At 38.5% G+C, this 26034-nt stretch overlaps 1 protein-coding gene across 3 annotated transcripts in view; it reads right to left on the reverse strand.

Annotated features, from left to right (window-relative positions):
* Window positions 1-26034, reverse strand: part of IGF2R (insulin like growth factor 2 receptor) — a 54155-nt gene that overhangs the window by 5559 nt on the left and 22562 nt on the right. For all 3 annotated transcript variants that reach the window (XM_046938500.1, XM_046938501.1, NM_204970.2), the window contains exons 14-43: window positions 25183-25314; window positions 24629-24776; window positions 23598-23775; window positions 22879-22994; window positions 22413-22575; window positions 21521-21700; window positions 20607-20708; window positions 19308-19409; window positions 18493-18667; window positions 18184-18351; window positions 17511-17654; window positions 16728-16906; window positions 16284-16371; window positions 14833-15039; window positions 14304-14434; window positions 13491-13588; window positions 12547-12683; window positions 12158-12348; window positions 11356-11482; window positions 10852-10974; window positions 9634-9896; window positions 7777-7989; window positions 6761-6910; window positions 5555-5716; window positions 4903-5113; window positions 4374-4520; window positions 3722-3956; window positions 2763-2899; window positions 1775-1889; window positions 797-943 (exon numbers count right to left, since the gene is read on the reverse strand). In XM_046938500.1, coding sequence (XP_046794456.1) covers window positions 797-943; window positions 1775-1889; window positions 2763-2899; window positions 3722-3956; window positions 4374-4520; window positions 4903-5113; window positions 5555-5716; window positions 6761-6910; window positions 7777-7989; window positions 9634-9896; window positions 10852-10974; window positions 11356-11482; window positions 12158-12348; window positions 12547-12683; window positions 13491-13588; window positions 14304-14434; window positions 14833-15039; window positions 16284-16371; window positions 16728-16906; window positions 17511-17654; window positions 18184-18351; window positions 18493-18667; window positions 19308-19409; window positions 20607-20708; window positions 21521-21700; window positions 22413-22575; window positions 22879-22994; window positions 23598-23775; window positions 24629-24776; window positions 25183-25314 — 4669 coding nt within the window. The remainder of the gene's footprint in view (window positions 1-796; window positions 944-1774; window positions 1890-2762; window positions 2900-3721; window positions 3957-4373; window positions 4521-4902; window positions 5114-5554; window positions 5717-6760; window positions 6911-7776; window positions 7990-9633; window positions 9897-10851; window positions 10975-11355; window positions 11483-12157; window positions 12349-12546; window positions 12684-13490; window positions 13589-14303; window positions 14435-14832; window positions 15040-16283; window positions 16372-16727; window positions 16907-17510; window positions 17655-18183; window positions 18352-18492; window positions 18668-19307; window positions 19410-20606; window positions 20709-21520; window positions 21701-22412; window positions 22576-22878; window positions 22995-23597; window positions 23776-24628; window positions 24777-25182; window positions 25315-26034) is intronic.

Consider the following 26034-nt stretch of genomic DNA (forward strand, 5'->3'; position numbering starts at 1 on the left):
CATAAGTATTGTTCAGCAGCTCTCACACAAACTACCATACTGACCATATAATCCATACTGAGTACATTCTGTAGCTGTAATAAAGTGTGGCTTAGCTTTCATGAACTAGCAACAAACCTCCTTTTCCATGAAAACTGGATTGACTATACGTGCTACTCAACTGCCATTTACAATCATATCCCTTCATGCTGCTGGTGAGACTAAGAATGCTCTGAAATTCAGAGCTATTTCTTCTAGACACCTGCTTGAAGGCTGAGCTTTGTCAAATTCAACTTGACTTTAATCTCACATTACACCATGTTTCTCATTTCATTCTGACTTCTTTTACTCCCTTTTCCAAGCAGGCTTGATTGTATTTGACAACATTACAAGCAGAGAGGAACACTTGTTCAGTTGCACCAATCCTGCACTCTTTAAGGCACACTACCAAATTTTCCCCTGCAGGCAGAGTTTATTCTTCCCATAACACCCATAGAAAGATTTTCTTGCATAACTCTAGAATTGATGTTAAGCATAGTAATTTACAAGACTTTCTTATAAAATTTTCTGAAACAGAAAAACGTGTAAACATGTCTTATTTTTCCCCAGGATATGCTCAAAGCTTTAAGCCCAGCTGCATGCTGCAGTAGCAGCCAGACTTTTAAGTCAGTTGTGAGTACAAAACTGACAAAATTCAGTGCTATCCCCTTTTAATGGCTAGCAATGTTCAAGGCAAATCAGAATATCCACATCAAGCTTTGTTTTCTTGCAGTAGAGTTCTACAGGACTATGTCTTCAGTTTGTTTTTTAAACTTACTTGTTATAAACATCCCCTAATGAGAAGTTTTTCCCAGTTGCAGGATTAATAACTGTTCCATTCACTACCTCTACCTCCTGTGGCTTCACAGCACAAGCTGCACGTGTGTCCCAGATGATAAAGTAAGCACAGTTTTCCTCATCAAACCTGCCAAATAACAAATGGTTGATCATTCCACAAAACAGTAACAAGCACTTAGTAGCTCTTAAGAGAAGACACAGCTATTGGCTCATGAATGAGAATCTCCTGCATAAGCATCATGCAGAGACCACAGTCACCTGACTGCACTTAAACTCCCTGCTTCAATAGTTTTAAGTCACAGAGTGACGTTTTGATACTTAAATACTTTAGCTAGCAAAGATGCTAGCTTGCTCTAAGCAGGCTTAGTGCTTTGCACTTCATCTGGCCAGAACAAGAAATAAATTAGTCAGATTTTGCTGCCTAGTTCTTTGCCTCACATGGAGCCTTGTTTAGTTCTCTTATTCTACAAACAATATCCTGTCAAACAAAACCAGACAGCAAAACCCATCACAAGCCTTCTTAGTACTTGTGACCATGCACATTTATCTCAATTGAGACAGTACCTAGTCAATAAAATCTATATTGATGTAACAGGAAAGCTTTGGTAAATAATGGAGCAAAACCATTTTTTAACCAATGTAGCTAAATAATTGAGTTAAGTGTCGCCTGCTAAATAGATCTGCAGTGAAGTTACTAGCAGCTGTACTACCACTGACAACAAAATAGCATCCCAGCCAAATTCAGAAGTAGAATACCTAGACTTCTGCCCAGTTTAAGACACACAGAATACAACTGTTTATGAAAATGATCAGGTGCAGAAACCTCAGAAAGTTTGTCTTACAAATACAGACTAAGATTACTGTAGGGTCTGTCCAACTGAACAGTCACAACCCTGAGACTCAGTTTATTAAAAAGTACAGACTAAAGCAGCCAGCAGTATGCTGATTTGTTACTCACCTCTGCAGCATGGGCATGCCAACTGTTTTTGCGCACCTCAATTCTATAATTGTCATTATTTTCTTGTTTTTCCCACATTCCTGTCCACCAGAATAACTAATATACACTGTATCACCTGAAAGAGAAGTAGTGACACAAGGTTTTTGTAAGCAGCTGTCAAATTTCCTTCATGCATTCTCCAAACTTCATTACTTTATATCACGTTCTTGGTCACCCCCACCTCAAAAGATCATATATCAATTACAGCACTTGTGTGACTTGAGGCTTTCACACTGATGATTATTTAAAAATCACTCCCTCAAACCCCTGTACTCACAGTGCCTTGAGTTCAGGTTGCCAGTATGAATAACATTTTTACTGAAGATGTCCTTTTCAACATCTTGAAAGTACACATAGGCCACTCTGAAAGTAATGCCTCATTTATTCCCATGGAAACTACTATAGATGCATGTTCTCAGCCACAAAACACTGCTTTTCAGTGCAGTCACCACCACTAGGTATGCATTTATACCAGCAATAAAAAGGAGTCTGCATGCCACACAAATCTGCACCTCTGTCACACCACTAACATCTACCTCTTATTTAATAATGTTGGCTCATGATATCAAAGGCATTACCTTCAGGACAGCCCTCCTACTTGCCCCAGCCCACATCCAGGCAGCTTTGGAAGATCTCCAAGGAGGGAAAACTTCACAGCCTCTGGGCAACCAGATGAGCCAGTGCTCATCACCACAGGAAAAAAAGAAATCCCGATATTCAGGCAATTCCCCTATTATAACTTTCATGACAACACTGCTTGTTTTACACTTCTCTCATGGTTTAAATGCCACTGTTTTGCGTAGCAGAATCTTCTGCTGTTTTAAAGCAGAAATGAACAGAAGACTTACTAACAAAAACATTTTGAAGATGAGTAGAACCCCGTATTTAAGAACCTTTATGCCAAGGTAGCTACATCATAGCACCTCATAGCTCTCTACAGTAACTGTACCTGTCACATTCAGCTTCTGTGTATGCACAAGCCCAAGAACTTCAACATCTCCATTGTTGCTTTTCCTACAAATACTGGCTCTTTCAGGGCAGCCTGTGGGTCCTTCATATACCCTCTGACAGAGATTCAAGTAGTACCTGAACAAAGAACACGATAGACAGAAACTTTAAAATTAGTTTCAGCTAAACTGACAAAATGAAATATGAACTTCGTAGACTCCTTACAGGAAGTTAGCTATGTTAAAAGATCAACTACTCGAAGTAGCTAAGGAATTGAGCATATGCTAACAACTAGCAGGTTGTCCTATCATTTTCAAGTAAACAATTCTGTACAGGAAAACTGTACAGATTAGTACACTAGTTAGTTTTGACCTGGGTCAAAACCAGAAATTGAAACCAAGTAATGAAATATCTAATCTTTTCTCTTCAGCTACAAAACTTATGGTGTTCTCAACTTAAATCTCTTCCTTTGGAGCTATACCAGTTAAGATTTATTGTAACAAAAAAAATTCGGAGCAAGACAGTAAATGAAACAGCTTTTCAACCCCACCGTTTACTATACTTTTAGAATTAGATGCTCTTATTCTCGCTGATTCATTCCTATTTGCTAACTGGAGAGGTTAACTGACACTTACATTTTCTGAAGTTGATACTGGCAAGATCTTTCTACCCTGCCTTTAAAATTAAGACCAAGCCCTTCTTGAACTTTAAACAAAACTTTACATGCTTGACTCGAGAGAATACCTGAATCAGTAAGACTTTCTAGCAACATAAATAAGAACCAGAAAACTTGCATTTAAGCTACATTATGAAGATAGTCCTTTAAGCAAAAAGCCTGTAAGAAAACTTTCAGTTTAGATTCACTTATCCTTTAAAGAGGAGTACAGAAGTACTGTGCCACATTATAACTTCAGCTATATTGACAAGTAAGCTACTGCCCAAGAGTTGATTGCTACTCACGAATTTCCATTGTGATAAAAGACCCACGAGCCCGTCAGGGAAGAGAGAATTCTCAAGTCATAAGTTCTGTGTTTCTGGACAAACTTGCACTCCATCTTCTTTGGAGGACAAACAGCCTGTGTCCTCCATTCAAATGTCACAGCGCAGCCAAGCATATCACTCAGAAGGCGTGGACTCCCACTGCCAGCATTTTCATCACATACAAAAATAATAGTAGATGCCCTTCTTGCAGTTGCTATAAGAGGGGAAATTGGAAATAAGAGTATTTTGCAAGAGGCTTCCATACACATACAGATTTTAAAGTTTGATACCTCACAATTGCTACACTAATCAGATATAGTTTTAGATAAAACACAAATGCTTTACCTTGCAATTTTCTTCCCTAGGTTACATTTTCATGCTTTTTAGGGAGTTACGTAGCTCTTCCCTCAAAAATGACTGATTTCCATCAAAGCAACCACCACTTAGTGACTCAAAGCCACACATTCTGAAGGCATTAATGTTTTTCACTCATTTGAGTAAAATAGGTTTGTTCCATAGATTCACTGTCTTACCCATTCCCATCAATCCACTTATTTGCACTACACCAGAGGTCTGCTGCCCTCCCACAGTTAACTCGGATCATTATATGTGAGATATAAGAAGTTCTTACCATTTACACAAAATCCCCACTTTCCATCTCCCTGGTAGTCCACAGTTGTAGCACACCACGGCCTATTCTTTTCTTCTGTAATACATTTATCATAGCTCTTCCCTTTGTACTTGAAGGGAAACACACAAAGCTCTCCCTTTTCTGTCACTGAGAAAGAAAGGTAAGTCCTCTTAACATACAGCAGAACAGCATACACATCCAGATCCAAGACAATATTTAAAGCCTGTACTTCAATACTATCCAAGAGTCACACGCAGACAGTAAGCACTGAAACATTGAGTCTAATTCCAGTCAGAAAACTCAAATGAAGTATGCAGTTAGCTATGATCACCCCTACAAAACCACTGCACTCTTTTCTAGAAGTGTTGATGCTGCAGCTTAATATGGTGCATACTACTGAACAAAACTAACTTCCTACTGAGGCACAAAAAACCTATGTTGCTTCCCTCCTTTTTGCAGGGAAATTTATATTTAAGGGTAAGAAAGACAACAAGACTTGACATAATGGGACCATCCACTGCAATCTCACCTGGAGGGCACCGATCACCTCCTGTGTACTGCAAAATGACTGTTTCATCTTGGCGGCTATAATTCATTTTCATTTCCTTTATGCTTCCAAAGGATGACACACCACTTCCAGATGTCATACACACTGCCCCATCTTTGCATTTTCCCTGGGACACATCTGCTGCTGCCTTACTGCATACACTAACGTGATATCTGCTGGATCCAGAAAGTACCTGTGGGGACACACCCAGAAGCATCACAAACAAGGCTGCCTCTTGGAGTCTGGAAGTCAATACACATGAAGAACCACTGGAGTGCTTTATGAGACTCATACAGTAATTGTATAAATGCAGATAACTGATTTTGTAAGTTCAACCTTCATTAACGTGACAAAGCTTCAAAGTACATCCATAGAGCCAAGGAAACAGCATATTCAGCAGGCCTGTCAGCATGTTCAAAGCCAAATTAGGACTCTCTTCAGTGAAAAGTTCTCCTTCTTTATGTATTAGGAGATTCACAAACTCCTCTCAGAATCATTCAGAGCCAATGCTCTAAAGCTACTCCCGCTGTCAAAGGGCAAATAACTACAAACACTGACCACAGCAGCAGCACACATTTCAGTCTCTTCTCACACTCCAGGAATTTAAAAAAAAAACATTCTGAGAAAGCATTACCTCAAATGATCTTCCAGAAAGGCTGGTCAAGTTAAAAGTATAGTGTAATTGTTCATCAGTCACAGAGCAGCCCAAAGTTTTCACTCGATCAGGGCACACAACTGGTGTTTCCCACTCAAACACAAAACTGCAGTCAAGTTTTTGTATCATCTTCGGCTTACCCTGTTGCCAAAGAGCACAGGGAGAGACAAGATTAGGCTTAATGCTGGAAAGTTTCTGTTAGTTCTGCATTCTTATCCCTCCAGAATTCCCTCTGTTATTACTGAAGGTAGATACTCCTGACTATAGGACAAATTTCCATACCTTAATATTACAACTATTATTAAAAAAGATGAACTTTTAAACTTATCTCCAGAAAACAAACTAGCAATTCAAGTAAGCTAGCTGTCTTATTAATTATGGTCAAGATTTTCATGTCCAGCTTAGTTGCATGCAGGAACAAAAAACATGAAGGAGCTGTGTTTCTTCACAGTAGAGAACATTCTGTTCACAGAGTTAAGATACGGACAGAAAGCTGTTTATTTTGTCATCCCATTTTAAATAAAGGAATGGCCTGCGTAACACTCAGAGCTGCCTGGTTTCAGCTCATTTTCTGTCTCAATGAAAAATGGTCCTACTGAGCACTTTCAACAAGCTCTAGTTTGTCAAATATACTCAAATGCTTCTCCGCTGTTTTTGTTAAATTTAGAAAAAGAATCAAGAAGTGTCAGATTTATAGTATCACATAGCTTCAAAAGGTTTGGTGTCAACAGAAGACAGTTATTAGCATCTGAATGCAAACTGAGCTGTGTATGATTAGGAATTGATTACATCACAGGTGAAATATTTCATAGTAACAGCTTAATAAACAATTATACTAGTTCTTGTATTAGCTTATGGTACAAGTTTCACTGATGTGCTTTTTCTTTTTACTTTAAGTGTAATGAAGCGTTAGGTTTAATGCCAGCAGTAAGTTATCACGATGTCACTTCAGTGGAATGTGATCCTTAAAACCATCAGTACTCGATAGTTCCAAGCCTAAAGTTCATGCATTATGAAATTTTGCTTAGTTATGAATACAAATGTCCCTGGCTTGAGTGCATGAAACAAGTCCATCCTTTTATGCTAGAAACAAATCCTTTATTTAGTTTTAAGCAACACTAACACTGGTTACTATTCAGTTGTCAATGCACTCCAGTATCAACATTAGTTTAACAAACATCTTACCAGACTAGTTCCTTGGCTGCAGTGAAATACAATAAGAGAAGTATAGTTCAATTTGTTGTTTATCTGACAGGGAGTAGTGCTGTTGTAAGTGATGTAAACTTCATTTACTGCCTCATTTAACTTGGGAGGTTCAGTAACACGACCAATATCCTGCACAGGCAAAGATGCGTATTAGGAGACATAGGACACACTTAGCTTTCACATCAATCCAGAGATTCAGATCATTTCAGAGATTTATCCGTTTGGTTGGCACAGGAGCACAACTACTATGCACTTCTGAAAACTTGAGTGTTATATTTCAATCATACCAAAACAGAGGCTGCGCAGCTAAAGACTCCATAACCCCCCCCTGACTGAGCTCGATGAAAGCCAGGGAGTTTTTGCATATTAGAGGCATATTCTTTTTTAAAAATACCAGCAATTGAAAATTATGTTGTTAATACAATGCACTAAGTTCCCTAGATCAGAGTGGCTGTTCATGGAAAACCGTATCAACTTTTTACCTGGATCTCCTAAGGCTCTCAAATAAGACCTGAAAATATAAGAGCCTTCAACATCTCGCAAGATAACAGATGTTTCTCAATGTTGTCATTGTCTTGTTATTCATCTAGTTGTCAACTACTTAAAACGTCTGAACGCATTTGGAAGTATGTGAGGACACACCCTGCTCCATATTGCAAGCGTGCTATCATGCAATCAAATGTACAATTTCTGCACCATAGGATAGCAGACATTCTGCTTCCCAGGCTCAGTACATGGCATGCAACAGTGCACAAGATTGCAAACAATTTTTTACATTCATCAAGGTATGGAAACTCTCAACATCCAAAAAGTCACTATGGTTCAGGATAGGAAATTACTATTTGTATGGAAAAGCAATGAAAAATAATTCCGAGATGTTAATTTTGTAGTTCTTTTTATCCCTTCATTGAGCCACTAGTTTAAAACAGTATCTGTGATTAGAGACCTGATTTGAACAGTAATGCACATTCCCATGATCCAGACATCATACTTACTATAGGCGATTCATTAACAGGAACCATACAAACAGCTGCTCCAGGTGGGCAATTAACATCTTTGATGGGATTGAGAGGCTCACAAATGTTGATGTAGAAGTCTGGAGAAACATCTGACTGATCTCCATCCACAAAAGCCTCATAATAACCAGTGCGATGGATCAGAGGAGACAGGTCAATAACAGAACTGCCATTCAGCACTGAGCAGCTCACCTATAAGAAAGCGTGATTTAGTGGTTTCATTCTATTATTGTTTGACTTACTAACAATCATCCTTTCTCTTCACAGAGAGAGAAGCAGAGTTGCATTTAAAAACATCAAGGTTTCACTCAAGTAAAGCAGCATTTCTTAAGGCTCTTGTTAGGATGCAGATACTAAGCATCTACAAGCTGCCTATGAAAAAAATCAAGCTCTTAAACATAATTCTAGAATTGAGTCGGTACCAGAAAAACATCAAGACTTAAAACTCTGCCAGTCTCCAACAGAAATAGTCTCTATGGTCTTCACAAGAATAATGGATCCTATGGCTCCACTGATGTGGGGAAGATAGCAAAAAACTTCCAGTAAAACTGCTCTGTTACAACAACATGAAGTTACTGTACTGAAAATGGATGGCTTGAGCACTGTTTCCTCAGATCCCATTTCAAATGTTCTTTGAAGTGCATAAGCTTACTGACACTTGAAATCTTGGAAGGCTATTTGTACTGGAACGTACTGGAAGTTTCATTAGTTGCTCCATTTCAGTTTAGTTTCTGTACAAGTGATCATCATTGCTACCTAGCCATTACTATTCTGAAACAAGTTAAGTGATCACTTAACACTGTGAAGTGATCAGAAATCTGTAAGTGATAAGTGAATGGAACTAACAGGCTAGAAAATAATACTTCTAAATGCTAGTTTGTATTGTATCGTATATAGAACATACTGGAGAAGAAACCGGAGTTGCATTTAGCAGAACTCCTGTACAAGACAGAAGGTGGGGATACTATCTGTCAGGGAAAGGAAACTGGAAAAAAAAACCAAACTAAGAGCTACAGTAGAACTGAAATATTCATGAAGGGGAGGGGGAAGACTTGTCAGAGAACAGTGGTCACATTAAGTATTTAAGTAACAAGAAAAAAAGATCAGAGATTCATAAAGGCGGCACTCAGGTGGTATTAAGAAGAGATTTGTGTTCCCTGAGCTACAGTGTGAATTCAAAACATTTAATCTTCTATTCCTAAGGCTGGCTTTTACTCTGCGCAACCATTACCTGTAACAATTTAACTAGATAAAATTCATTACAATACGACTAGCTCAAAGTATTGCCTGGAACATCAGTTCATCTAGAGGTGATCAAGTTATTTCACCTTGATAACATAAACAAAGGGTTTGCCTTTCAAGTGTAACACAAGGTTTATCAGATAGTCATTGCACTTAGCAAACCTGATCAGACTTGCCTGGCCTTTAGTAACTCACTTAGCATCTCTCTGCCTGGGGCTTGTCTCATTTTCTATCTTCAACCCAACCTGATCCCTCTTAGCCTGTTCTTGATTCCTGGAGAATCTTACTCATTCCTAAGAAGTTGCCTATGGTTTCATTTGAGCTGTACAGAAGAGCAGCTAAGTAGATTCCAGACTGAGGTTGATCTAAAAAGGTGAAATTCTAACTTAGCTCACCATATTTACAAGTTTGCCATGAGTTGCTCATCCCTGCTGAACACGTTTACAAGTATTTGAGAATAAACCCAGGTTCCATACTAGATGAAGAAACCTTTCCCTCAACAGATCTAAACCATATGCTACTACTGTGCCTAAATACCTCCCCTCCCCCCAGAAATTTAGTCACACAAGCATTTTACATAGAAGTAATCCTTACCTCTTCCTCGCAAGCCAAGGAAGTATGCCAAGAGAAGTAACTAGTGCATGTCTGCTCATCAAAAGACAGAAAAACAGGCTGGCTGTCATCTCCAGCATCAGACTTGCAAACAAAGCTAAAATAGCTTTTATGCTTCGTTTTGAGGTCTGTAGGACAAGGATCACCATCTTCATAAACAAGCTTCAGCACTTGATCCTCGTAAGTTAAAGTTTTACTTAGTTTTCCGGCATTCAACGTTTTTGGACCATCAGTGATGCAGACAGCTACAGTTTTTAAGAAAAGAACAGAATAGATCAAGTCTTACGCAACTGCCTTTCCAAAGTGCTACACGTTTACCTTACTGATTAACAGGAAACTTATGGTTTTAGCTTTACTTTAATTCTAATAGGAAATGCTTTTACACGTTAGCTGGACACATCATTAAACTGAGCTTAGTGGCACTGAAACAGACCAATACCATCTTCAATAATTTATTAACTAGTAGAACATAACATAACCACATAGTAACCAAAAGCTGTGCTTAAATGTACTTCTCTGAAAATGATATTAACAAAAAACACATAAATTCATTAAGATGCCCCCAAAACAAAAGTTTTTTCTTCTACATAAAGAAAAAGAACCTTTTAAATTCATAAGTGATATTCCTGTTTTAGCACTTACAAAACTTAAGTAGTCTCATATATAGTCAGACAGAAGAGCTAGTAATCCAGCCTGCCAACAAGAATCTTAAGATACTAGTTAACTGCTGTGATATTTCAGAAGCATCAAAAGAAGAATACCAAGCTAGAAAGGGGACTGGCAAGAGACTGAAGTGTGGACACAAGGCTGAATGCAGATGCATTACAGCAACAGATACCAGGCAGCAGTTTGTGCTGTCAGCTCACTCTAGCTGCAAGCTCACACCATCTTCCTTTTCATAAGAACCAAGAGGTTAAGCATTAGCACCAGTCTTCCCCTCACCTCCAAAACAGTACTCATCTTTACAGATGTAACGGAGACTGGATGTGAACACATTTAAGGTTCAAAATGGAATTTTGAAAAAGACACTGCTTTATTACTTAGAACAGCTCTCTTCCCAAGCCAGTCAGCCACACAGCTCTCTTCAGTCCTTGTTTCCAGTAAAACTTGCCACACACATTTTACTGTAAGCTTGTATATAAATACTTTTCAGGTACCTTATAGTCCACTACTACAGTAACAGTGGTATGAGATGCTTACCAGCTCCATTAGCACATGAGCTTTTAGCCTCAGCACAAACATTCAACTCAATTTTTCTGTTGTGTGAATCAGTGATTGTATAGCCAGACTCTCGCTTCAGTGATGTCAAATCAAAGAGGTGGCCTACAGACAACACAGGGTATAGTTTAACCTTTCTGCAGATTCAAAGTAATGACATTACTTTGTATTAAAAGCTTTCAGTAACTTACTTGGTAGAAAGGTCAACCAGCACCTACTTGCCTGCTAACTTAAAAGGCTAGCAATTATGAGATCGTATTAAGAACCAGAGTAAAGCTAGCTTGCAATGTATCTGCTTTGAAACTTTCTATAGATCTTTTCCAAAGGCTATTATAGCACAAAATATCTCTACCCACCAACAGTAAGCTTGTTAGTCACCATCCAGATGTGTCACTTTCCTTGTCTAAAAAAGTTCTTTGAAAGCAAACAGTTACACTGCTCCCAGCTGCCTCACTCACACACAGAGTTCTCAGGCTCTCTCCTTACCTGTTGCAGGATTCGTTACCCGGCAGTCATTTTGCACGTTGCTTTTAAGAGGACACGCAGCAGCAGTGAACCATAAGAAGCTGTATTCGCAATCTTCAATGGCCATTATAAGTTCTGGCTTTGATTCCTAAACATGAAACAGTGAGAGACTAAATCTCTGCAAAGTGATATTGTAAGGCTTCATGTCACAGGGTTATCGCCAAAACCTCTAGCTGAGCTCAATTTAGATGTCACTCCTAGGACTTAACTGCCCATTTGGGACCAGCAAATTAACTATTTTAGTAGTTGGCCACAGTGCAGCTGGATTACATGCACAGGATAGTACAAAATCGTCATCAGTTTTACTGCTACTGATAGTAAGTGCATATAACAAGTACTGATAATAAGGCAGTCTAGCTTGGCAGTGGAAAGTCCAAAAGGAGGATGAAACATTTCCAATAAGAGTAATTAATGTCTGGGCACAAAGATGAGCAACCAAGACTTAAAAACTACAGACTGTAACACTAGATACTGGCACTGCTCTAGGTGTTTCCCAAGATACAATACACTCACCTTCAAGGCACAAACAATTTGAAAGCATTCCAGATGATAAGAACTGCTAGCAGAATGTGCAAAAAAGACATCTCTTAAGAGCTGCTCATCACCTAAAATACCATTCCATAGTCTGCTCATACAGCTGTCTCACAAATAGCTGAAGAGTAGGGAACAGCTAAGAACTGCTCCACCATCTTCCACACACAGTGGCACAAATAACTGAGGAAAAAAAAAAAACATAAAACCCTACCAGGAGAAGCCTACTTACAATTTTGCTTTCATCACACTTAAGGCGCAATATTGTTGTTTTCCTGCGAATTTTATCTGGACAAAGCTCCCCATTAATATATTTCAGAGTAGAAATGCCATTTTCCCACCGGGGTCCTTCAGCCACTTCTCCAAGGCTTACACATTTTATGCCTTCCACAAGGGAGGCAGCAGCATCAGGAGGACAGGAGTCTATACAGATGAACAAAAACACTGTATTATTATTCCAAAAGTTAAGGCCAGCTTGCCCGGAATAAAAATCCACTTTCAGTTACGCCCTAGCTGATCTGTTTCCAAACCTGCACCCAAATTACACTCACTGTGGACTCCTCCCCTGCCTCCAACCCTAACCACCCTCTATTTTGTAGCTAGAATACATCTCATTCTTACGTGCAGCACCATAGGGTACTAAAGGCTTGCAGACATTAATATAGTATATCTTTGTAGAAGTAGATATATCAGTTGCCTCCCAGTTCTCTCTGTGCCGTGTCAGAGATGAAAAGTCATAGAAATTTCCTTCATCATCCCTGTAAGACAGAAAATTTTAATTAAGAGGTATTTTAAAAAGTAATTCCAGCAACTTTAGACTTCTCATTCACAACAAACTTTACCCCAGAAACTCTATGAGTGTTGTGATGGAAGAGTCCGCACCAGATTAAGTGATCCCCATAAGCCTCAAATTCAGTACAGATATAAGTCACCCAACCTACAGCAAACTGCCCATGTACACACAGACCACATAATGCATGACTAATTTTTAACTTCATTGGAGCACACACTGTGCATGCCAAACAAACACAGTTGACTGTCATTTTAGGGTAGAACCCAAGCATGATACCACAGGCAATTGCCAGCCATTACTCACTAATGGCTACTCACTTACACTCACTAAATCTTTTTGAGCTAATACTTGGTTCAGAAGAAACTGACATTTTTCCTGGAGATTTGCCTGATGGAAGTTCTTAATAGGCATCACTTGTTTCCTTGTTTAAGTTAGCTATAGTTGAATGTCCACAGTTAAAAAAGCTAGTATATTCAGATTTCTAGCACTAATAACAACATACCTAACAGTTCACTTTTATACTGAATTTATTCCTCAGGAAACTCCCAAATGAAGTATTTTTCTTCAGTGAAATATTAGTTTGAGGAAGTACAAACAACATGATAAAATTACTCAAAATATTGCTTTAGCATTGAACATCACTTTAGCTACTAACAGATTAAGTCAAAAAGCACAATAGCTAAAGTAATGGTATTGCATGAGACTGAAATAAGGCTATATACTCATTTCCACCATCACGTAGTCCCACTCTACTTCTGAAAAAACAGCTTACCTGTAGGAACACTCAGTAGATTTAACAGGCGGGCAGGCATATTGCGTATGCCATTCAAACATGTAGGTACAATCTGGAGTTTCCTTCAAAAACACAGGCTGAAAGAACAAAATTGAAGAGGAATTTATTTTCTCTCATTTAAATATAGGAATTAAAGTCACAATCTTGCTTCAAGAAGGTGCAGCAACTTCTATTTACATACCATCTTAGAGACATACTATGCTTCTGATCTGAAAAGTATGGCCCAAGATGTTCAAAACACAGTTTTTCTCAAACCCAAGTTTATCTACATGCCCAATTCTGATTAAAGAGCAACCACTAAAAGCTACCGACTCCTCTATGACACAAGGAAAGGCCAAAAGTAAGCCAAGACACCATTCTTTATGAACAAAAAAGTAAGCACAAGAATAGAGAGTGCTATTAAAGACATCAAGTTACCCAGACTTTTTTTGGGCTGGCCATATACTTCTTGCTTTTCTGTAGATTAGTTCTTCTACCTTTTACTTCTAACAGACTGCTCTGAGAGAACATCCCTCACCGACATCTCCAAAAGCTTTGCTAATAGCAGACATTTCTTAAAAGAACACCACACTCTGATTTTCTTGAGGCGCGAGGAAGGTTTCTTCCATAAATATCAAGTTCAGTTATTTAGTAAAGTCTCAGAAGAACTTTACATCTCCTGCCTAGCCTGTAAGTGAATAAGCAGCTCTTGAAGGAAGCCAGTTCACATTCTTTATCTTAGCCTCGTGCACATTATAAAGAGAGCAGTTCTGGAAGACAGTATATGCAGGAATTAAATGTTTTGCAACTAACCTCTGACGTAGTCTTGTCACAATAGAATAATATAGCAGTTGATCGTTCATATATTTTATGACATTTTTCTCCACTGGTGTAATTAATCATTATTAAACCGTTTTTGAAAGTCAGTTTCTCTGTAAGCAAACCTAGAAGTAAAAAGTTGAGAAAAAGTTAAACAGCTAATCCAGTAAACACAGGACTGCAATAACACATCTGTCAATAGAGTTACACAGACAGCAGATACAGGCATAATACAGTACTGATAGAAAGACCTAGACATTCCTCTAGAACACATGACCTAGTTATATCTTATATCCCAGTATAAGACGAATGAACTGAACCCTTTTTACATGGTAAGATTTAAGACTTTACACTCTCTCTCCTTATATATAGTTTTTACTTGCACACAAAGTAGAAGTAGTAGGGTATTTTATCTTATAAAAGACATAGGATGAACCAGTATATAGCTGAAGCTACTATGTGGTAAATGAAAAGCTCTTACTATTCTTTCATTCTTCAAGTTCCCTCCAATCAAGTGACATACCTGCTACTTTTCTGAAAGTACTGTCCGTCTTCTTTACTTGACATGATGATACAGAATGAGCCCCTGGTCTGCAGTGCTCTGTTATTTCTCCACAAACTCTGAAGTAGTAGTCATACTCATCTGTACTCACTTTTATGTCTTTACTGGAAAGTGGCTTCAGATTATAAACATGACCATATCTTGGATCTTTCACCTGGCAATCTTCTCCTTTAAAGGAAAGTCAGAAAGTTAAAATACAATTCAGTATCTATGAGCCATAACTACCACTAACACAAAATGTAAGAGCTATATTGTATTTCAAAAACCATCTCAGGCTGTCCTCACAGGCTCTTCCTTCACCATAGAAGAAGGTTACAAACAGAACCAGAAACGCTAAGTCCAGCACTTGCTTAATTGTCTGGAAAGAACAGTGAGGTCGAGACTGAAGCTAAAGTTGTCCTAGATGTCAGTCTTGCACTTTCCTTGAGCAGTTATGAGGTCTGCAGAGTTAGTAAATAATCAATATAGGAACTGTTATAGCTTAAGGGAATATCAAGGTCTATGAAGACAAAAAGTTTGAGGAAGTTCTAGTTTCACAGGTCTAATCAGCTGTTAGAAAATCTATAGTATTACTGCTGATTGAGACCTCAATTCTAGTGAAATAGTAATCATGTGATACTACTGATCTTCATTAATCCCCTAAGAAGTTGGTACTAAGACATGATGACATAAGTTTCTCTCCCTTCAAAATCATGACTCTTGTCAATTGCATCCTGCACAGTAATTGTGTATGACAGAGCAACGTCTTAGCAAGCATTCCTGTTGCATCACATGTTTGCAACTGTGCTAGACGTAATTGACACTGTCAGTTACCTACAGGTACTTCACTGAAAGTCTGGGTATCACACAAGGCATTATCTGCAAGTTGTAAAACAAAGCCTGTAAAGGCAGAGAGAGGCTGCACGTTCAGCTTTCTGAGAGCCCATTGACTACCAGAACTAAAACTCAATTCCTTCTTGCATGCCCTAAAGTCAACTGTAAACTCCTATTATCCCCTCTGGTCTCTCCACCATCATTTAAGAGTCAAGTTCACAGCACAGTTTCCACTCTTCAGGGAGGAAAAAGGGATGCCTTGACAGACATAGGATCAATCACACACATTAAATCTAGCACCAATATTTGCAAGACACCAGCAAGTCTCACTGTGATTGAGGTAGCACTATGATTTGATCAGAGTATTACTACTGTATCTTCTCCTTAAATACAAAAGTCCATTTAACTATCACCCTAAACTGCACTTTTAAGGTTAGGTATTTCCGATGCTATTTGGACATAGGCTCCAAAGAGGCTTCAACACAAAAGTCAGCATTTATCACTCAAGTATTTGCAGGGCAAAAAAGCAAGTACAGCTCCACCAGGTATTTGCTTCTTGTAAAGATTTGTTCTATATTTTGAAGCTTAACTACACTTACCTTCTGCTTTGTGAACAGGACAGGCTGCCAAGGTTCTCCAAACAAATACAAACTCACAGTTGTCTTCTTGCTCCAAAACTGGTGATCCCTACAGGAAAAAAAAAAAGTTGTATGAAAGATTTACTAACAGCTACACTGCAAGTCCCAAAACATACAAGAGACAACTCTTTATTGCAGTTGCATAGTCTAAAGTCTCTATTATCAAGCTTCAGTACCCTTTCTGTACAAAGATGCTTTTAGTGGCTCAAAAGTTCACAGAGTCTATTGCTGTGCACAAAGGACTGAGGAAAGCAGTTCAAAGGAGAAACAAGAGAAAAAACCTTTATACAAGACATTACACTTTAGAACCAGCCTCTCCATTACAAAAAAATAGTAAACTGTCTACACTGTTATAGAAATTCCCAGCTCAAGTCTTTACTAGTAGCTATCAGCATAGCAAATTACCATTGTTTGATCACACTGGAATATTATACGTGTAGAATAGCGTCGCTTATCTTTACACATGTCACCATTCAAGTAAATAATGCTTAGTGACCCATCAGTAGCAGCCTGTGGATTTATCTGAATGACTCCGAGGTTCTTGCTTTTATCAGCATATTTCACGCAGGATCCTATGGCACCACCTACAGGAAAGCAAAAGAAAACTTTATTTTAGTACAAAACTGGTTACCTTTACTGATTGTAAGACAAAATAATGGAGTAGCTTTAAGAGAGCTTCAAGCACTCAGAATGGTTCAGATACCCAAAGCACAACACAGCAGATGCATTTCTATGAACGTAAAGACATCGTCTGCCTATATGCTTTGAGATAGAAATTAAGTCACTGTCCTGCATTCACTGGGACCTTAAAAACTGTACTAATCTGTTACACAAATGAAAGAAACAAGTTGAAATAAATTAAACTCGCTAGAAATTCAGAATTCATTCAGATAAAAGGCATTAACTTTTATCTTGCCTTTTTAAAAGAAAGGTCAGGATACTGCTCTTAAAACATTTATTCCAAATGCCTTCCTACACATCTCAGTGCAAGAGTCCTGCTTAGTATCAAGACTGCTCCCAGACTGAGAGTTCTGTAGTACTTGTACACCCATGCACAGACCTAGGTGAGGTACGTCAAGTTCAGCAACTGAACAGGCAGGATTCAAGAAATAACAAGGGTTGTCATTCTGCATAGAAGGTCTGGCATGAGAAGTCAAAAAGTCAAGTACTGTTAGCCATTTGGCTTACCAGGGCATCCAGGCACAAAAGGCAAAGGCTTGCAAACATTCAAGAAAAACGTTCGCTTCTTTGCATCCTTTGAAGTATCTATAGCAACCCATGGTTTACCTTCTTTGCTCAAATCACTTAAGTCATATTCATTACCAGCAGCATCTGGAAGAGATGTGACACATACAGTAAGCTGGAAGACCTGCTAAGATAGTTGCAGCAGTACTGAATTTCAGATAATACATTTCATTGATAAACACAGATAATTCAAAGTGTTGTTCAGAATCATATTAGATACCCACTGAGAAAGGGTACTGTTTGCATAAAGAAGCAACTATACTATAAAGAAAAAACAGAGTTCCCTTGATGATGAGCAGTTCAGCTACCACAAGTAGCTACTTCAATTCATAGGTTCATTTTTCTGGAAACAATACAGATTTAACCCATTTTCTACAGTTAGACTGAAGTGACACCTATGATCCACATTAGCTTCCTCCCCATTTTTGTAACTTAAACCTGTTTCAAACGAATTAATTCTTCTCCCTCTCCACCTTTATGAAGATCTCAAGTATTAAACTTCTTCAGACCAGGCATCTTCATCTCAATGGCCTCCCTCATAAAAGCCTGTGGTGGTCAGCTAATCCTTCTACCAGTTACTGCACAGAGCCAATCCGCATCCCAGGTACATACTTACCTGTAATTTGGCAGTCTACAGGAGCAGGAGCACAGGCCAGAGCTGTGTGAAACTCAAAAAAAGTATCATGGATGTTCAGCATACTGTTGATCTCTTCACGCACAAACTTAAGCTCTCCAGGATACGAGTCATTACAAATGAATGTCACCGTGAATGTGTCTGATTTCCCTGTAAAACAAACACTTGAGCTAAGCCTGTTTAAGTGACTAGCATTAAACTCAGGAGGTTTTATTACACCAAGTGTGAAATGAAGACTGACAGAAAGCACAATGCCAGTGACAAAACGCACTGCATGTTTCCAACACTCACCTGATTCGACAAGAAGAGGACCTCTGTAGGTGAGAGTTAGAAACCCTTCACTAGACAGATAAAGAGTTTTGTCCAATTCTACCATCCTCACTGATGTCAGATTGTCTGCTTCACATCCAGCAGCTGGTTTTCCATTGATTTTACCACATTCTGGCATAGCTTCACAGATGTTTAGCTAGAATTTTTAAAAACATACAGGTGTACAGAATGTTAACTGGTTCAGAAAAGTTAGGCTCAATGTAGTCTTTCCACATCAGTGAAATTCTCTTGTTAAAGCCTAATTTCAAACATCATAAAATGCCTATCACTTCTGAACTGCAAAACAACTATCTATACAGGAACAACACCCTCAGGGTCCACAAATTCACCCCGCTGGAAGAACAGGATGTGACTTAGTATCATAGGGTTTTTGACTAGCTATCTGTGGATAGTTTAAAACTAGTGAGACACATAAAGCACATTAAGAACACTGATATGGATAAATTAAACCTCTCAAAGGCTTACACTGCCCATTTTTAGCACTAGTAAATAAACCAGTATTATACACCTGAGTATATAACTAGCCATGCATAGCCTAGAGGTGCCTCTACGGTGTGACTAATTTTTAGCTTTACTATACAACAAAATATTGATTATTTAAATACTACTTTGAGTGATGAATCAATTTATCTTCTATTCTTAAGTACAATGCTCTTCTGCCAACTTGAATTTCAGAAAAAGATGGAGTAAAAGCTCCAACTCACTAAGTATAACCAGAAGAAAAAAAAGCAATAGCAGAACTCATAAGCAACAGATTGTACAGTCAGAATCCTTACCAAGTAGGTCTTCCCAATGCCAGTGGTTGTATAGCCCTTTTCTGCAGCTAATGGCTGCAGATTGAACAAAAATCCACTGTTTGGATCTCGCACAGAGCAGGACTATAAAATAAGAATTAACAGTATTATTCTCTACCTCTGCATTTCTTTTGTTTAACATTCTATTCCTAACTTACTCAGAGAGCCAAAGTAGTGATTTGCATGTATACCTATCCTGTGTACCAAGCAGCAACTTAATTTGGATAACTAGAGTACAGCTCTGGCAGTAGCAATTCTTCATTTAATTCTTTTGCACAGTTGTCTGTTGACATTGGTCATATGCTGGTATAGCTAAGTGTAATTTAACCAATGTTATTTATCGGGTTAGCTAGAGCAAATGTTTTAATTGAAAGCTATTTGTACACTAACGTGATATTTCAAGACTTGTAAAACAGAGTAACTGAGTGGCTCACAGTACAAAGTGATCCTAATTTGATCAGCTATACACAAACAAGGATAATTTAAGTCCTTACTTAAAAAAGCACTCAACTTCACTAGCAGCCTCATAGGGGAACAGAACATCTAGTGTCATGAAAGTTGCTCTTTGAGTGTGCACTGGAACACTTGTCCAAAGTTGCACACTTTGTGAACACTTCAAGAAAACAATAAGATAGCACAAAGTTCCATCATGATCAACTTCATATTTCACTGTAATTAAGTTTTCTCCTAGAGTAAAGAAAACGCAGCAACCAGGAATGCTAGAAAAACACTCTGCCCTGGTGAGGCCACATTTAGACTGTTGGCTCAGTTCTAGGCTCCTCTGTTAAAAAAAGCTCCTAGAAGAAGTCCCAGTGGAGAACCACAAAGATGATAATGGGCCTCGAGCATCTCCCATATGAGGAAAGGCTGAGTAATCTGGCTCTGTTCAGCCTGGGGAAAAGAGATTGAGAGGGGATATGATAAGTGTTTATAAACATCTAAAGGGAGGTGGGAGGCAAATGGATGAGGCCAGCTCTTTATCAGTGGTGTGTAGCAGTAAGACAAAAAGTAATGGCCTAGAACTTCTATGTAGGGAGCTCCATACTAACATGCAGAATAAGAACATCTTTACAGTAAGGGTGACAGAGCACTAGAATAGGTTGCCCAGTGAGGCTGTGGAGTCTCCTATGTAGACATCCAAGCCCCATATGAACATGTACCTGTGTGACCTATTGTAGGCAACCTGCTTTATAGCAGGGGGGTTGTACTTGATTTCTTGAGGTCCCTTCCAACTCCTGCAATTCTGTGAGACCATGAACACACTTGTTTTGATTTTCTTACCTGAGAATCATCTTTTGTTTCCTTGATTGGACAAGCAGCTTCAGTTTCCCATAAGAACGTAACCACACATTCTTGAATAGATATAAACCGGGGACTGCTATTCTGGAAATGGATTGCAGACAGAAGACCAGAATCAAGTAAAAAGTAACAGCCAAGACCTTCACACATTTGTGAGATTCTGCTTTAAAAGTAGCCTACCAATGGCCCTCAGCCCTAGAGGGTTTGGGATATATGGTATGGTACACTATAAACAAAAACCAAGCACTACAAGATACTGTTAGCTGACATAACTGAAATAAGTTACTCAAACTTGATTTCAGTGCTTTCATACAAAACTAGAGTATTTATGAGCTACTTTAAGACTCAGATTTTCACCGTCTCTCTTGGTAAGACCACTAAAAGTAAGGAAATTAAAACTTGTAGATTCACAAGCCAACAGGAAAAGTCTTAGGCAAACTTCACTAGCGTCCCCGCTCATCACTACAGTATGAACTTTAACGTGTGGATTTGTATCAGCAGAAGTTCTATAGAATTAAAGAGCTCGTGTACAGTCAAGCTGCAGAGATGCAGAAGCTCAGTCTGGAAATGCACTTTCAACATCCTTCCTCTTAAGATGATCTGCAGTGTCTGTAACTATAAAAGGTACTTTTTCATGCTAATTAGACTAGTCTGAAACATCAGCTCCCACTAGGATTATTAGCTTCTAGTTAGCTCTTGTTCACTATAAAATACTCAGTTTCAGAATCCAGTAGAATACATACCCAATTAAAAATAGAGATGCAAAAAATACAGATAAGCCCTCAAGTAGCCTCCCTTAGTCACAAGTCTTACATGCTATAAATTTTCAGGTAGCTTCATGTTATGTGACAGAAAAACTACTATGATAAAACAACTGAATGATGATTTGTCCTTACAAGAGTGCCCCTAGAACACACAAAATGGATGGTGGTGGTATAAGAAGTTCTCTCTCCATCAGCATTGATGCATACAGAGCCATTTGCATAGGTAAGAAGAATGTGACCAAGTCTTTCAACTACTAGTTCTTTGCTGGCAACACCAAGATTACTGATAGATGTGACTTCGTAGTAAGAACCCTAGAAATAAACAAAATTGTCAGCAATTTTGAACTCACAAGGACATTTCTTAAAATAGCTAAAGAAAAAAATACACTAGTCTTGTATACAGAAGGTTCTCTCCATTGCATTCACAACTCTCTCAAATATGGAGTAGAAGAAAAATATATAGGTCCAGATCTTAAGAATATAATTGCCACAAAACAGTTTTTTTATGATGATGCCTATAGTGCCTCAAAACAACCACCCCATCCCATCAGCTACACAGGTTAGAAGTTTATTGCACATGAGATCAGGCTCCCTAAATACAATGTAATCTGTATAGTTGTTTAAAACTACACTGAAGCCTCTAGCCATTCTTAGAGTTGACCTTGCATATATGCATGATTAACAAAGCTTGAAAGTCACTATGTAAGTAGAAGAACACTACCAGCACCCTTTTTCTCTTGGCAACTTCTGACTAACCTACTCAAAAGCCTAAATGCTAAGAGCAGAGTGGCAAATATTCAAATCCAAGCCTTATGCAAGACATAATATCCAGAATAGAATGTTCCTAAAATAATGCTACCAGTCTTCGAGACTGCAGCAGCATACATGGAAAAAATGAACAGCTCAGCTTGTCTGCCTTTAAAACAGAAGAGAGAATCATACATACACAGGACACCACCCCTTTATTTTAATTGCCTGGCAAATCAGCTCTGAGCTGGGATGGATGGAAGGGCTAGCTACCTACATGATCATGCCGATATTCCATCTGGCACACAGATGCTCGTCGGTCACATCCTGGAACAGCAAGCAGAGGTCGACAGACATTTATGTAGTACTTTTTGCGCTCATTTGGTCCTGAGTTATCCATGGCATACCAATTTTCACCTCTCTTCTCTGATTTTGCTAAGCTGGGTGGAAAGAAAAAGTTTTATGTTAAGAATACACGTTATTCATAGACTCCTTTTTGCTTTGTCGGTCTCAATAGAGATTGATAGTAAAAATCAAAGAGTCAGCTTATATCTTGGGAAGTGAGCCAATATATGCTAGATTGAAATAACTACATTTCAGGATATTTGCACTTCACATTGTTCTAACAGATGGCTTCTCTAATGCTACCTACATACAAAACCAACATCAAATAGTGCTAAGGCGTAAGCCAGAACACCACAAACCTAGAACAGCTAAGCTCACACAGACTCTCTTACTTTTACCTTGACAAGTCATACTGGTCCATGGTGTTGGGATCCGTCACAATGCACTCCAATGGCATTTCAGGACAGGCATATTCAGTGTACCATCTGAAGTTGTAGGTATAGTTGTCTTCTACCTAAAAAAAAAAACAAACAATCAAACAAATAGGCCTATCAACGCTTTCATACAGACTACATGAAGCAAGGCTACTCCTTTGTATGTTAAGCTTTTTTCCCTTTGGTTTTAAGGATATATTTTCTCAGATCGATTTGTGTTCTGTTTGTCTTCATGTTGATCCTGTCATTATTTCCCTGCTGTAACACCAGAAATACCTCAAAAAATCCCACACCAGAAAAGCAGAACCAGAACAACATAACTGCTGTGTCACAGGACAGTCTTACTATTGTTACTTCTTCAGCTGAAAAGTATGTACATTTGTTTTTTTGACTAGAAACACAAGAGGATGGAAAGCACTTCTAATTACACGGCCTAGAAACTAGAGGCAAGAGAACCCTGACACAGGTCGACAGCTTACTGTTTACTAGGCAAAACAAGCTTTACAGATACTAACAAACACACTAAGAGAAATAACCACTTCCCTTTATCAGTTTGCTCTATAGATATGAGTATTTGCATCCATGAATCTCCATCCACAAATCTCTGCTGCAATAGCCTAACAGGGTTTATCATCAAAATCAACAGACAGACAAGCTTCCCTTTTCCATACATAACTTCTTACCTGATATTCAGGCTGACCTATTCCAGCCTGACGATCACACAGGAAAGTTATAAGGGTAGATCGCTGTGTTTTCTTCTCATTGTTATAAGCAGTACCATTTTTGTAGGTCAACTGAATCAGACCATCATAATATGAAAGTCTGGAATTAGGCAGTCCAAGACTCCAAAACTGATCCTTTCTAAAAGGGAAAAAAGCACAGGCTTTAAGACTGAACCAAATTCAAATTTAATTATCTTAAAGAGAAGTATTCCAAACAATAGGCACATGTGTGTTTATGGAAGATTCCTTTTGTCTGATTATGGAATAAGTAATAATGATTAAACAAAGTGTGCTAGGACAAAGAGTGCCACCAAAATGAAACTTAAAACGTGAATAGGTGACCTTTGGAAAGGAAATCGTACCTTAATTAAATATTTAACACACTAATCCTGTATTCTGTAAACCAGTGACAGGAAACTCACATTTTCAAACTGCGTATTTTAAGTATTAAGCTCAGTTTGGTTCCATGCAATTACCCGAGGACAGAAGATCTAGGACTGCACAATAGCAAGTCCTCCCACTTATGAATGGCAATTACATTCACATGTTCTTAGCTCAAGTCCAAGTTTGGTCTAGGAGGCTTTCTTTACCCTAACTTAATGCTAGCTCTGTCAGACTTAGCCTAACTATTTCCCCATGAAGTGAAGTTTTAATGCCTGCAGTGAATTCTGTATAGAATAGCCTGAGTTGGAAGGGTCCCACAAGGATCAAGTTCAATTCCCAGCTTTCCATAAGACCACCCGAAAAAAAACCCCATATGTCTGAAGGAGCATCAGTGTCAAAAGCTAAATGCAAGCAAGATCACATGTGCACTTTGCTTGAAATAGCTGGCAGCCTAACTATTGTGCTACCACATGTTATTTTACATGTTGTATATGCAAATTCCCTGAATTATAGTAGTGCAATAATAATTTAAAATGCAAATTGCTGTTACACAGACAACATATCACACAACAGGAAAGCTATTGCAGGCAAAAGAATTAGTTACTCACCTTTGTGTTACCTGGCATGCTGCTGATTGTGTGTGACACAATTCATTGGGCACACTGCCACAGACGTTTATGTAGAACAAGTATTCCTCAGTGTTAACTGTGTAGTGCCCGTTTTTCTTGGTCAGTGGTGATAAATCAAAAGAGAAGCCTAACACAGAAGAAAAATAGCTATGTGTTCCACCTTTTCTTGCCATCTGCCAGATCTCAGTTCTACTGGTTACACAGCTAATTGTTACATACAGATGTGATCCCCATAAACGTGTCTCCTTTCATGTAATTGTTCCAGAAAGGCACAAGTTCAAATATAAAGCATGTTTCCTACACAAAAAATTACTACAGTCAAGTAGTTCTCCCATGCACACTAGCAGAGTATTGAAGCTCATGCTATTCACTTTCCATACACATGCAGTTAAAACAGCTGTGCTAAACTATTAAAGGTACTTAGACTTGCACTGAACTCACTTCAAGTTTTGCACAGCAAGACGACTAAGCACCATGACAATTTCTTTCCTCAAGATCTTTAAACGTAGTCAACATGCAGATATTCAACCTACCTGCCTGAGGATCAGAGACTTGACAGTTATCTCCTTCCATTTTAGACAGGACACATGCAGCAGCAGTATACCAGTCAAAAGTAAATGAACACACACCCTCAGATATCAAGATCGGAGCACTTTCTAGATCACCTGGTATCATAAGAGCAATGTGTTAAACTGCATACAGTACAGTCAGTACAGTCATTTGACAGAATAACTATGAATTTAAGGCTAGCAGTAGACTCCTTCCCAACATCAAATTGAAGTTAACAGTTAAAGTACCTCTCCTCTAAAAACAAGGACCACAGACAATCAAAAATGCTTTACACAACTTCCTTGCACCCTGTTCCTCCTCGAGCTTAGCCAAGAGGAGGAAGACAGTACTCAGGAACAGACTGAGCAGTATCTCTTACTTCCAGAAGAAGTTTCCTCTTATTTGCAAACCCAGAGCTTTGCTACAAAGCAACAGCTTTATCAGAAACTAGTGCATGACCTGATGACCAGCACACTTGGAAAAGTTATCTTCCTCGGGCTGAGGTACAAAAATCCAAGATTCCTATTTCCCTCATGGGCTATTATATGGAGATGAACAATATTAGAAAGTTGTGCAGATGCTTCAGTTTTCTGTATACTGCAAGCAATTTAGAGACAAGATACTTTCGTTGTAAAAGACTGTTAAAGTACACAATTGCATTTCAGAGTAAGTTTTTTCCACCAAGGCAATGTGGAAATAGAAAGTGCCTTTTTCTATGGCTTCCAAGTGTTTCCTTTAATCACTTACACTTACATTTTGAGAGAATCTCAGCTTAAGAGATTGCTCAAGAGTCTTTAAAAACTACTTATAACAACATAAAAATGATAAATGCAGTT

This window comes from Gallus gallus, chromosome 3 (genome assembly GCF_016699485.2).
Source record: "Gallus gallus isolate bGalGal1 chromosome 3, bGalGal1.mat.broiler.GRCg7b, whole genome shotgun sequence".
Lineage (NCBI taxonomy): Eukaryota > Metazoa > Chordata > Aves > Galliformes > Phasianidae > Gallus > Gallus gallus.